The sequence below is a fragment of the Nesoenas mayeri genome (assembly GCF_963082525.1).
Source record: "Nesoenas mayeri genome assembly, chromosome: 11".
Taxonomy (NCBI): Eukaryota; Metazoa; Chordata; class Aves; order Columbiformes; family Columbidae; genus Nesoenas; species Nesoenas mayeri.
In genome coordinates, this window is record NC_137563.1 from 9,753,076 (window position 1) to 9,767,886 (window position 14,811).

At 40.6% G+C, this 14,811-nt stretch overlaps 1 protein-coding gene across 1 annotated transcript in view; it reads right to left on the reverse strand.

Moving 5' to 3' along the window:
* ADAMTS17 (ADAM metallopeptidase with thrombospondin type 1 motif 17) overlaps positions 1-14,811 on the reverse strand; it is a gene marked incomplete at its 5' end in the record, with an annotated part of 173,454 nt that overhangs the window by 65,616 nt on the left and 93,027 nt on the right. Inside the window, 2 exons of the mRNA XM_080350967.1 lie at positions 4,623-4,768; positions 6,456-6,557. Of these exons, the coding sequence (XP_080207093.1) occupies positions 4,623-4,768; positions 6,456-6,557 (248 nt within the window). The remainder of the gene's footprint in view (positions 1-4,622; positions 4,769-6,455; positions 6,558-14,811) is intronic.

A 14,811-nucleotide genomic window follows, 5' to 3' on the forward strand; every position in this document is an offset into this window, starting at 1 on the left:
TTTCTTCTTTGACTTCAACAGCAATTTATTCCTGTTCTAACCTATTTTCAGATGGAGCAGGTAAACGATTGAGAAAGACTGGAGAGAATGCGTGTGTGTGCGTGAGCAGTTTCAGAACAGGACTTGAAGCAAGGCACTCCCAAACTTTGGGTTCTGCTGTGACATCAGGCCTGAGCTCTAACTTTCCTATGACTTGGGACAAATTTCTTAACTGGTGGTGACTAGTGAGGGTCAGGCCTTGGAAGGTGTACTGAGCATGACACCTAAAGTTTAAGAATTATTTATGTTTGCATAGGCAGTTCAGAAGAGAATTTGTGTTTCTATCACAAATACCAAAGTTAAGTATTTTTATTCTTAATGGGGGACCTAGAGACACCAAGATGCCATTACTGTGCCCAGGATCACACCAAATACTCACGTCCTCTAAGTTTCTGTCTTCAGCAGTTTGAAACAAAAATAACACAGAAGTAGCTATAACTCGTATTGTAAGTAGGGTATGTAGAAACAAATATGTGCAGTAGATAATCTCCATCCATGAAAACCATGCCATTTTACACATTTGTTTTTTAGACATGCAGGAAAGGCCATGAATCCAATATCAGGATTAAACACCTGCAAAAATCTATGTATTCTTACTTATGATTCCCCAGAGAAGAAGGAAAACTCAAACTCTCAAAAAGAGCCTGTATTTTCTTTACAAAACAAAATAAAACACAAATAAAAAACCCAAGTAAGCAAAAGACTTAGCCGTCCTAACAGATAATTTCTTTGGCTACTCGCTGATACTCTCCTGAATTTGTCGCATACCTGTCTCCCCAGCTGTAATCAACAAAGATGGATAAAGTCATGTTCTTACTTCTCTTTAACAGATGGCTATAAAAACAAACTCCAGCCAAATTCCAGTTTTTAGTAGTAGGGCAGTTTATTCCAAAAGTTTCTTCCCTGCTCCGTCCCAGGAGAGCAATGAACATCAGGTTATATCACTCAGCTAATTAGAAACCAAGGCCCTCACTGTATAACATTTATTCGTGTCAGTGGTCCTAGCAAGGGTTGCCCTGTTCATTTACTCACTGGCTGTAGGGCTGGGTCTTTGATTTCCTTGCTGTGCAGGATTTGATGAATTCAGCATTTGGTGCAGCAGCATTCTGCACAGAAGAGCTTTATGCTGAATCTCAGCCTATATCAAATTTTTTACAGTAGTTCCATTAATCCCAGAAAGAGTGTTTTGGGGTTTTTGAAATGGAATCGCTAACCTCCAATGACACTGTAACATCACGGAGAGTCACCAGAAGAACAGCCTGAACAAACGCCTGCTTGCACGGCTAACGTTTCTTTTCTGCCATGGACACGTGCAAAGCAGCAGATGTGCTGAGACTGATGCAGAAATATTCTGGGAGGATTGTCCTGCTGTCTTAGGATGAGGCAGACAGTCCAGCTGACTGGCAGCATGATGGAGGCTTCTTCTCACATGAACCCTGCGCTCGCATAAAGATGTCACATACATGAACTTTGGTTTCAGCACCATCTCTTTGGCTACAGCAAAAGCGACGTAGCCACTGAATGTGAGTCTGTGCATGTTTGTGTGTACATGCACAGGAAAAAAACAACAACAGCAACACAAAACCACCCCCACTCCTTCAATAAAAAAATAATTTTTAAAAAAGGCAGTCAGAATACCCAAAGAATAACAGGAGGTATCAATCTGATGGCCATGGAGCAGGAGACACAGCAGGACTATTTACTGTGCTCATCAGCACAGTCTTTGGCTTTAATCATAAGGTGTTATTAACTTGTGAGGGTCTTTCTATGAGTTTGCCAATGTAGACCAGAAGGAAGCAGCTGGCACTGTTGGTAATAATGGTCACTGGCAGTAATAACGTGAAAGCCAAAGCTATTAGGAGACAGAGATTTCTTGAGCACCACCATCCTCCATCATCGGGAGCTGCAGGAACATTGCGCCTTTTGGTTGAACTCCTCTGCTCAGCCCTTCAGCAGCCTGACCTGTCTTCCCTTTCTAACTACGGAATAACATCCTTCTGATGTAGTTTATCTCAAAACTGAAGAACTGGATGCACTCATCTCATGAAGCACAAAACAACAGAGCATCCTACAGATCTGGGGAATGTTTCTCTTCCCAGTAATCTAATAAAAAATAATATACCCAACATGACCTTCCCACCTCAGTTCCCCTCTGTCCAACAGCATAATACTTTATTTGGTAGGATTTGCTGCATTCTACTAGACAAACTCTAGTAAAACACTGGTAGAAAATACAGCATCTGTTCAAGGGGTTCAGGGACAAACAGATAAGCAGACATGGACAGGCAGTCACACAAAGGGACAAGACATAGCTCTGCCATGCTGCTCTGTTAGTCTTCGGGTAGGGAACAAAGAATTACTGACGGTAATCTTTTACTTAACTGCCCTCTGTAATAGTATTTCATTATTACAGGCCTCTTGACCCCATACAACAGGATAGTGAGGGTTTTCATCATGCAAGATGAAGAAAAACAATCACAGTCACTCTCTGGTCTCCCACAAATGGTTACCTGGCACTTCTTCATATACTTTTCCTGCTTTTCTCCATTTTTGTAGCTTCATCTTTGTGTCCCTTCTACCTTTCCAAATGCTGAGGCCAAGACTTTGGGCATCATCTCTACCAGATTCTGCAAAATAATCTGAAGGGAAAGATCCCTGTAATCCTAGGTCCCAAGCCCTGTATAATGCGGGCTCCAGCACCACCCGGGATTTCCAGTAAATAGCATAATTCAAGCCTAGCCTGACGTTGGCCTGAAACAGTGACTGCATGAGATGTCCTGGTAGACAACTTCACGGCCATCTTCCATCGTATTTGTGCCAAGAGGAATCATCTCACTAATGGAACTGAAGAAATCAAAGCCCATTTATAGTACTGTGACCCTTTAACAGGATGAGGGGACTGAAGAAAGGGTGGAGATCTCAATCTGATGTTCTGTTTAAGCCAGTGGTTTTCTCTTCAATCCCACTGTATGACAATAGTCCAAAGCCTAGACAAGAACACAAGGCGGTACAACCCAAAAGTCTGCATGTGCAAATTGGCTCATGACCCACTTGCCTTACAACCATTTGGAGGCAATGTATGCAAATCCTCACAGAAATTACAGAAAGGAAAAATCAAATCAAATCAAATAGTGAAGCAACTGGTTTAAAAATACTAATAGTCCCACAGGCTCAAAAGTCAGCTGGCAGGAGTAGTGATTCCAGTTAAAAAAAAAAAAATCTCAAGACCAAATATATATAAAATAAAAGATAAATCCCTTAGCCAATATTTTTGGACAGTGAATAAACCAGCTGCAGAAGAAGTGGGCTTATGCCAGGAATTTGAAGCAAAAGAAGATCACGTGTGTATCGCCAGCCAAGAATGTATATGACCAAGAGAATTTCAAAATCAGCGTGCAATCTGGGAGGGAGCATTTCCTGTAATTTAAGGAAGATGATGAATGGATTTAGGTTTGGTCAGCACTGTGGTTAAAAGAGACTTTTTGGAGCTGACAGCAAAGAAACCAGCTCAGTCCCTTGTTCAGGAAAAGGAGCTGGTAAAAATCAAGCCTGGCCATTACAGACATTCAGTTGCAGTTCAGCATTATTTAAGGAAAGGAACAAATAAAAATATCCATTTCTCATGAATACAGCTCTGCAGCAGACAGTGTGTGCTCTTCCATCACCCAGGCATGTCTTCAAAGTGACTATGTTGCTAGCCAGAAATTCAGCCCCTATTCAAAAATAAAAGTTTCCTGTGCTTTTTCTGGAGAGAAAACCTTAAAATATCAATACAACTAGAGATACACAACTTGGAGGGCTGCTCTCAAGATTGTGAGCACTGTCATTCGTCTTGGAAGTTACAAAGCACACAAACGGGGTGGTCAGTTAAATGGCCACCAAGGTAACCTGTTCAGGCCTGCTGTAAGAAAGAGATTTCCAGATCTACCTCAGTTGACTTGAGGGATGGAGGTTGGCATATGTGAGATAATATCACTTACATTTCTTCCTGAATCAGAAAGAGAGCCAGTCCAAGCAGAGAGCATTGGCTTATTGCAGTCACTGTGCAGGTGCTAAACAGCACCCACTGCACTTTGTATGCGTGGAAACTTTCCTTTTCTATGCAGCACATCCCAATGTGCCAAATATCTTGAGGTGCTTTACCAACACAGCTCTATGACAGTATGGCCTTTGTCAGCCACTCTGTCGCTTCCCAAGCCTGGAGCCGGCACTCCCCACTAAACTGATCTTTAGGACATATTGGCTCAGTTTGGTCTGCAGTTCAGAGCAACCCCTCCTCATTCACTGCAGTGCTGGAGAGGAAACACAGTATCATTTTTTCTGCCAAACTGCAGGTCTTTAATTCAATTGTATTTATGTCTGAATAATTGTGATGGGCCACTTCCAACGGTAACACTTTAAGCTACTTCCACAGAACCTACTGAGTCCCTCCAGGATTTCGATCTGGTCCTCACTGCTTGTGACCAAGAAATCTCTCCTGTCCCCTGCACAGCTCTCCTGTCCATTTCTTCTTTGCACACTTGCAGTAAAGATTGTCTAAGTACTGCATGCAAAAAGAAATCAAGCATGATGTGACGACTTACGGGGGATTGTCGCATTTTCGCTGTCTGAATCGCACTCCAGTGCCACACGTCCGGCTGCACATGCTCCACTGACTCCACATGCTCCAGTCTCCATCCACATGCTCCGGGATGGGAGTTTTACTGACGCACTCCCCAGCTCGGCACCACTGAAATGCAATTGCATTAGCACAGGCTGGAAAGAAGCCCTGATCTTGCAAACATTCCTACACAGGTGGACTTAAAAGGATGTGTGAGAAATTACAAGGCAACTTTTAAGTTTTTAAAGAGTCAAGGCTTCAGTGAGATGGAGGTGGGAGAAGGAGAAAGGGAGGAGGTGAAACAGAGAAATGTGTCACCCTCAACAAACCCCTGAAGGGAGTTCCGTCATTTAAAAAAAATAATCACAGAATTGAGCCCCTTGCTTTATAAAGCAGATAATTATCTAAGTGCTAAGACATAAAGCCACAATCTTCAGAGAAACAGAGTCCAAGAAATTATACCCCAAAGCAATGTCTTCATTAGCAATACTCCCAGTATGTACAAAATAATTGAAGTATTTTGGACCTAACTTGGCTAACAACCATTGATTCTAATAGGTTGTGCTGGCTCCTGACCAAGCAGCAAACTTGGCCTGTTCTCCTGCTCTGTGCAGGATACGATACGGTGAGCATTGCTAAGCAGTCTTACGAAAGAATCACTTGGACTCCTGTAGTTACAAAAACATACATCTAAACATCTTTTGTCTCAGTTTCCTTGTCATGCTTTCCAGGACCCAGCTTTTCTTGTCATCGTTTATTTGCAAACAAAGAAAAGGTCTCTAACTTTTGATTTTAGCAACATTTTTAAAAATTTTACCCTTTATTACCTCCCCAACCATACAAAATAATAATAAAAAAATATTAGAATCCAAAACAAGTAAGTAGGGAGCTGACCGTTCCCAAACCAGTCAAGCTCCTTTGTAGCCTCACAAGTTAGCAACCCGACTGGGAGAATCAACCACATACATTTATGAACCACACAGCACCCAGCACAGCCCATTTCAGAGGTTAAACACGTTCACTTCAGCCAACTCCTGTATGCACAGCAGCTCAGCTGGAAGCAGCAGCTAAGTCTCGGTAACTCCCACTCTTATGGCACTGAAGCCAGTTACTGGAATTTTGATTTTCACTGGAGGGAGATCCACTAATCCAAGAGATTATTTTGCATTTCTTGTAACAATTTTCTACATCAATGTGGATTCTGCAAAGTCCATATATGCTTTAGTCATCTGAGTATATACATACAGTACAACAAATGATACTTCACAAATAAGTGAAGAGCACTGAATTGGAGCTCAGCACATCTTGAGCTACTTTTAGACACTAGGAAATTTTTAAGCAGCCTCTTTTTCTTTCTGTCTTTCTCCACTCTCCAAATCACAGCCTAAATGCTCTCCACACTTTCTACTTCAAATATAGCCAAGAACACAACTACCTTGGCTTACACTGGAAAACACCTCACTCAGGAAACGCCACCAGCAGCAATGAACAGACGTGACGGGAGCGAGCTATGAACCAACGTGACTCACAGGATACTCAGGGTATGCACTTAGACTGAGGGATGGGGTTTTCCTGCAGTGTTTGTAGAGTGCCTGAGACCACAAAAATTTGACTACTGAGGTCTCCAGAGGCTACTGGAATATGCATAACAGAAAATCAGAAAGACCTAACCCAACTCAGCTGTTAATTGAGCAGTTTCTGTAACAGAATCAGTAAAAAAATATGGGTTTAAGGTAAATACTGAACATCTTGGAAACATTATTACATAGACAATGCTGGAAAAAACAAACTGACGGCTACTGAGCATGTCGATTACCTTGTCTGCGCCACATTCAGTGCCATCCAGTGGGGGGTCCAACTTTGTCTTACAGGATGTATCTCCTTCCACCAGGCACCAGAGCCCAGCACACATCAAATGCTGTAATCACAAAGCAATGAGGTGCAGTTATTACTTTTGGAGATGTCACCTATTATTATGGGATACACTGCAAAGGTCAGGCACTCAAGTGAATCCAGAGACATCTAGATGGTCGGGAACAATTATATTTTAAGGATAGATTGGCATTAAGTGATGGGGCTGGAAACGTGAGATTGACGGATGTTATTGCCAGGAACAAAACCCAACCAAATCAAGAAATGCATTATTTAAAGAGATTTCTTGGTGCTGAGAAGTAGCTGCTAGAGACCAATGTGCTAGAGAAGGAGAAAAGTGAGATGTGAGGGCAAGAGCACCAAGGGGTACAGCACATCTCGCTACCGGACTTAAACACACATTCTGGGTATCATCACTCAGCATCGCTGCTCTGCCCAGCCAATGCGTGTTGCAGGGATATTAATGCTGAACACACTCGCGTGATCTGTCAGATCAATAACATTTTCAGAATTTGAGAAAAAGAACCAGGAAAAGGAGCCTTTACATCATTAACATTTTCCACAGTATCTGCCGTGCTTTGCGTTCCATGAAAGTGGATTATTTCAATACAGCGTTACAGATCTGAGTACCAAAAAAAGAAAAAGAAGAGTTATATTTCTTTCCGCTATTGTTCACGTTTCAATGTAATGGTAAAAAGATGAGAAGCCTGACTCCAGTGCCAGCTGGTCTTGTCAAGATTTATTGCACCTCATTAAATAGTTGACTCAATGTGCTTCAACCTTACTGTTCTTTCACAATGTAATGCAAGAGATTGTGGGTGAATGTGTGTTTTGTGTACATGTATGTTGGTATGTCTGTATAAAGTAGATCTGTACGCAGAGACTGCAGACGAGATAAATCCCAGTACCAAGAGTGATGATGTAGAACATACTGAAACAAAATAGTTATCGCAGCAGTATCTGCATCCTGTTTTATTTCCACATTTCTTTCTGGAAAGAGGATTTTGCACTATTTAAACCAAAAGAACATTCACAAAAAACTAGAAGCAGACAGCACAATTCAGCAACATCTGTATTAACCACAATGCAGAAAGTCAAACTCAAACAAACAAACAGCAGCACATACACCAGGGAAGCCTAAATCAATGAATTTTCAAGACATTTTCCCCAAACTAATAGAGCATATATGGGAAAATATCCGACTTCAGTAATTTTGACTAAATAACTGTGACTAATTAGTGGTTTGCCCACAGCTCTGAAAGCACTTAAGTACTAATTAGCCATAAGGACATCACATACTGTTTTACAGATAAGTATACTGAGGCAGAAGAATTAACAAGCCAGAGATTTCAAAGCTTATGGAGAAATCAATTGTTCCACGCCACAACTCCCTGATTCTCAAAACTCGCCTTCTCTGTGGAGAACTAAAATCAAAAAGTACATCAATTAACTGTTCACAAGTGTTGCAGAAAGAGCACTAATCTAGGCAATAAACCATATAAACTGAAAAAGCTTTTCCCCAAAATGCCAAATGTACAGATCTGAGAGGATGCTTGTTTTCCTGTTGTAAAGCTACAGCAGCTTCGCATCTGGTTTAACTCACGGGGATCTAAAGGTGATGAATTATTCTTTACATTAAGACTACAGAAATTAATGATTACAAGGGATTCAAAATCAGTTAGGATACATTAAAAGCATGTCACAGAGCTAAGAGGAAAGTATCACAGGAGGTTCTAAGCACAGTGACAGGACATGCTACGTGCAGCTACAAGACACAATGAAATGCAGTCTATGAACATGACAGACTTGCTGAACTCTAACAGCTTCTTTGCCATTATAAATAATTGTACTGATGACCTATAAATGTTGCTACTGTTAAGCCAAGTTCAGGAATTAATTGGCAATCTGGACTCTCTCTTCTCCCTTGATAATAGTGGACAGTGATTTGGTGAAAGCTCTACCCGCAATGTCACCTTTCACACTGTGGTTGAGGAATATCGCTACATCAAATGAAGGGAAACCTCAGAGATTAAGGGTGCAGATAGCAACATTTCCACTTTTCTAGGCTTCAGCCCCTCTCTTGCATATAATCACAAACCTTCAGAGTAGAATGTGATGAGAAACCCCCAGCCTGATCTCCTGGATGACCCAAACAGAAATTTTGCCTTGTGGTTCCAGAAGGAAACCCTTGCTTCTGACAGAAAGATAACCTAGCTGAAGATGCAATGGAATTTACTGCATCCCTAAAGCAGTTGTTCTAGACACATATGAGCATCATTGCTAAATATCTGTGAATTATGCAAGGCCAGTATTTGTTAAGCCTCAGCTTTAAGTCCCTGGATTGTAAGCTGCATGTAAATTAGTCAGGGTTAAAATCTCCTCTTTGACATAAAACTGAGAGGAGAAAGGGGGTGGTAGAAACAAAAGTTGTAAAAATGAAGCAGCTTTTTGTACAACTTTGGTTGCGAATCAGAATTTCTCCACAGCCCACAAGAAGGTGGAAGGTGATAATGGCAGCTGATGCGCCCCGGTATGAGCCACAGGCACAAATAACCTGAAAGCAGAACTGAGCCCAGCCTATGGATGCAGTGAGTGCAAATCCTCATATATACGTGTATATAGAATCATAGAATCAGTTTTGTTAGAAGAGACCCTCAAGATCATCAAGTTCAATCATAACCTAAGGGACGGTGACATATATACATATGTGCATATATATATATATATATGTATACATACATATGCACACGTACATTTATAGGGAGATAAAGAAAGGAAAAATCTCTCTTAGCAACACTAACATTTCTGAAATTTCCCATCTTTGAGGTATGGAAAACATAGGGTTTTTATAGTATCCCTGTGTTTCATTCAGAATACTAAATGCAAAGCATATTTCAGGAAACAGTTATAGAAAAATCTGGTAACTGCGCTTCAGCTCTGTGTTCTAGTGCCATACCACTACAAAGCTCAAACACTCATTAGCGCAGTCCTCCGTATTTAATACAGCATTCGGATACCCCTGCAAAGATTAAACCATCAGCTTTGGTATAGTATGTTCCCAAGATGTTTTATCATGTTAATAGCTCATTTCAAAAGAGATCATATGTCCTCAGCTACAATAGAAACCCAAACAAAAATCCCTGTTAAACAGTCCTATAGCAAACCAGTCACAGTGGCTGACTTTTTAGTAGTTAAATAGCCAGCTTTGTGGGGAAATACCAAAGTGAGAAATGGCAGGACTTGAAAAAAAGTTGCCTGCATATGACAGGCAGTTCAGACCTTACACCAATACAGAAGAAGCCATCAAAAGAGCTGTATTATTGCTAATTGTAAATTCAGCAAATAGCTTTTAGACGGCAGGTCTCTGCCTGTGAAGTCTTCCTCACATAGTTCAAAAATTGCCAATCAGGGTTTTCCAATTATATTTTTCACTTAAAAATTATTGATTTGTTGAAACCGTCTGTTAGGAAAGGTCATCTTTGCATCAGCTCCCAGTCTGACATATTTCCAAAAGCAAAATAAGATTTTTAAAAGTGAGATGGTTGTTGAAAAGTAATATTTCAATATATATATATATTTTTAATCTTTCGAATTAAATGCTTGTTCAACTGAACCCTTGCAGAATTTATACAGACAGAAAATAAAATACTGGGAGTTTTATAAAGGTGCAAATTTGAGACCCTCAAAAACTCCTGGCAGACAGGAAAACGTGTCTGCACAGCTGTTAGAAACCAGTCCCGAGAGAGGTCACAGTCCAGAAACTCCCCAGCTGGGAGATACCTGCTTGGCAGGTGAACGACGCTTCCAATTACAGGTATTACAATGGCATCTATTTGAGAAAGGGGCCTTACTGTGCCAGGTGTTTTCTCTTCCTCAGAGAACTTGCAATGTAAACAGACTCCCAGGAGCTTGGACATAAAGGAAGCTTTATCCCTCTGTTATAGGTGGGAAGATAAGGAATAAAAAGGGACTAGATGTCTTGCTGGTAGTCAGAGACAAGGAGAACCGCTGCTCAGAGCTCTGCAACCCCCTGCTCAGTGTCACAGCCATAGGTTCATGCTGCCTGCTCTGCCTAAACTAAACCTCCGCGTAAAACCAGAAACTGCTCCTGGGATACTCCCAGGAACATGTCTGGCTCGGGGCCTTCCCACCTTTCCCTACTTTTGCACAACACATACGGTGTTCACCTTCCATGTAACTCCATCCCACACGTGTGCCAGCACAACTGGCAGCATGTGAAGCTCTACAACCGCTCATATACGGCTCTAGGAAATAATCTATTTCAGGTTCTTTAACTCAGTGCTGCAGTTGGAAACAAGGAGAAGCCAGAATTCAGCCAGCAATTTGCCCACAGGCAGTAAGTCTAGAGTCTGCCCATTTCTGGGTTAGCTATTGCATCATTGTTTTTACTAAAATCAGCAAGATTCTGCTCAATGACCTCTTGTGGTTTCTGTGAGAAGAAAGGGCTCACAATACTCTGCCGTCCCAAAAACTCACATTATCACCTAGAAGGGGGACCTTCCAAATCTCCAAAGAATAAAGAGAATCCAACGAAGAAAGATGTCCTACCCATCAGGGAACAATTCTACAGAAGCTGCTTCTTTCCCTCCACATTCACTCCCTCACCTTGGATTCATCCAAAACCAGAAACACTCATTTCTCCTGAGAATGAATTTGTTCCTGCTGCCTACTGCCCACTGGAAAGAGGAACCTCTTATTTCTAGCAGCAGAATTAAACCATCATGGAACCAATTTTGCTGTCAAAACGAGGGGATTATGAAGAAAGACTTAGAGTAAATATCCTGAAGAAAGAGGAGCAAAAGACCACGTAACACAGGCACTCTTATAAATAGGTTTGCTTTCAATGAAGTATCAGGTGTCTTTTCTTTTGCCAAGGTTTTGGCTCGGCACATAGCTAACTGTGAGAGAAAACAACCTTATAAGCAGAATCCAAATTAACACCTATTTAGTACAATAACCACAACATTTACAAATGCTCTCCTGCTCAAAACACTATGTATATGTTCTTGAAGCCGCACAGCATCTTTCTGAGGAGGAATTCTTTACACAACAAGGTGCGAAAAGCAATTCCCCCCATTTCTACACCGTCGCTGTCCTTAATTTTGGGTGCATAATCAACTGACAGTCTAAAATGGATCACGAGGGATGCGAGCGCTACTGTTTGCCGCTGCGATTAGACGGAGCTTCTTGCTGTTGAAAACTAGATGAAAAGTGCTCAGAATCAGAATCCTGTAGAGTTGGAAGGCAGTTTTCAAAAGGAGTCATGTGCTACACAGACAAGATAACTGAGCAGCCCAGACACACGTACCGGTGGCCAATTGCTGAGCTCTCACTGGAGCTGACATTCCAAGGAATGATAGTGGAATCATCTGTCCAAACGACAGACCTGATCCAAAAGTCAAGGGAAGGCTTGAAAAAGAATCACAAGGACTATACTAGAATATTCAGGCAATGGTCAATATCCACTAACTTCTAATTTTAACAAAACCAGGCAATGATCCAATAAATTCATAATGAGTGATCTCTTTACTGTTGGACAGAAAGCATCTCAAACTGTATTATAAAAAACCAACCATATAATCTTCTTAGATGCAACTAGAAAAGGTTTCTTAAAAAAACATTTCCCTATTTTCACTACCCAGTGATCACCTTATTTCTTCAGAACATGGGGAAACTGATGCACACATTATGTTCTTTGGATAACAGGACCAATAACCTGCCTGCTTGGAGCCAACAAACAAATTCAGAGTTGATTCTCCTTTACATTAGTTTTTTCTCATCAATGTAACTCCACTAACTCAATGAACGGCCTCTTCGGCAAAACTTGTGTGAGTGGAAAGTCACCAATGTCAGACCCAAGTGGATAAAATCAACGAGATTGTTTTACCTCTTGAGGAAATGGCCCTTGACAGTTAAAGAACTTGAGAGTTAGCTGCTTTCCAGTACTACTCTTCTCCTTGTAGAATAGTACAAAAAATTAAAGTCGTGTCCGAGATTTGTTAATGTTCTGTATGAGAGAAAACAAAAAAAGCGGAACCCAGCAAACATGAAGGGTGCCATGCTGGAGTTTTCTCCTGAAGTGTTTTGCAGATGAGAAGCTCCCAGAAGGCCAACAGGAGAGGTCTGAATGCCCTTCAAGCTTGTTCTATGCTATTTTCAGGCTGATACTCAATTGTATTTTGGCTAATTTTGTTAAGTTCAAACTTCAGCTGTAGATGCCACATCACAAGGCTACAAGAATTCTTTCTCTCTCCCCTTGTGTCTTAATAAGAAATGTAGGATTTCCAAGTTGAAGTGCTTGATTCTTAATAGGCACTCCGTATGATTTTGAAGAGCTTATTATTTTTATATTCTTAAATTTCCACATTGTATTTTTATAATTTTATTTTAGTTCCCCTCTCTTTTTACTTTCCTTTAAACCACTGCACCAGAATGTGTTTTGACCATCTTCCAAACTGAAACATGTACAAAAATTTCTGAAGCATTCCAATAATTGTAAACTGGGCTGTGCTGCCCAGGCAGGAACTCTGCTTCTCTCTCTTTCTTTCTCTCTCTTAAACAAAAAGTATTTCCACTGAAAATAAAGAGAAAAAGGTCTTTTTGCAACATACAGAAGGAATGAAATAGGACACTTCAGTTTTGTGTGAAACAGGCGATGTGAAAATAGTCTGAATTTTAACCACCTACATTAGGAAAACTATAAAATATAGTATAGCAATTAAGTAAATTGTTACCTTTACTTCTAAAAAATAAAATCTTCTCTGTGTTTTAGAATTGCCAGGCTTCTGTCGTGCAAGCCTCAAGAAAACCAAACCCATCCTATTCTAGATTATTATTTTATTTACACGGAAGCTAAAGTATGTAATGGAAACTTAGAAAAGGTCCCTGGTTGTACAGAAAATGACAATGCAACCTATTATTTTCAGGATAAATCAGCTCTCATTCTAATTACCATGTTCTTGTAAATATTCTATACATTACTAAATAACAGGGTTTACTTTCATCATCTGGAATTTGCAAATGACTCTGCAAAGATAAAAAAGACAGAGGCCCATTGATATCCATGCATGGAGTCCAGGAGCCAACTCTGACAGTCTATTTGCAAGATCAAGACCATGGAGAGACCCACAAATGCTGAATTATACTCACCACCATACCACAGAATATTAAAACTGAAGGGATACGTAAAATTCATGTGGTTATTATAACTGTCGCATTTGTTTTTTGTTCCTCTCCTTTTCCATTTTAGCACAGAAATCTAGTTTACTTGATCGGTTTGCAATCAACTTTGCCTTCTTGTTCTGTGGCTTATAGATACAGGGAGATTCCTGTATTTGTTAAAAAAAACCCCTTCAACTTAAGAAGAAACAGTGGAGCCAATTCTAGCTGGTTCAATTTTTCTATAACCAGTGGCATGTCAAAATCCACTTCCAGTTACATCCAAGTTTACAGTGTCCTTTCTTCAGAAAAACATCTTCGTAGCAACGCTAATCTCTTTTCACTTGCCATTTTAGCCTAAGCACAGTTTTGACTCAAAACAATACTGAAAGATAATGGTTATGTAAAAACCCGCAAAAATGTGTTAATAATAAATAAGCCAAAAGGCATACAAAACAAAAAGCCAAACATTGGATACAAGAGATAGAAATCACATTTTTTTCCATAAATATAATTTCAGTGCAAAAACCTCTCTTAGTAGACATGCCAGTCTGAAAAATAAACCAGTATTCTGATTAAATACACAGCATATTTTCCTGTGAGGTTACGAACAATGCGCTTTTACGCATTTCTGGTGGAGAAACACCAGCTCTGCTCCGTGAGAGATTCAACATCAACCATTTGCGCTTTCCCTCTCATGGACAGTGAAGAGTTAACGGCAGAAGCCTTCACTGCTTGAGTGGGGTTGAAGCTTTTTGCTTCCTCTTGCATAGAAGTCCAATGAAGTTACAACACCTGCTTCATAGCGCAGTGTGGATCTGAAGAACAGATTGACTCACAATCAGACAGATTGACTCACATCAACTTTTAGCACCAGAATTCCAAGAGATCTCTGCGTTTGGGGAAATGCACTATGCAGTGCCAAAGGTGCGTTGCTGCTTTTTACACAACTCATATCGTTATCTTCCTCAGTGCTTGAGAATGATACCATCATCTACTTAATTTCTGCTAAAAGCAACTAATCTCCCTCAACATAGAGATCATTATGCAAACTCTTAGGTGGGCCAGAAGCTCTTCTAGCACTGCAAGGGCCATGACTGTGAAAACTAGTGGTAGAAGCA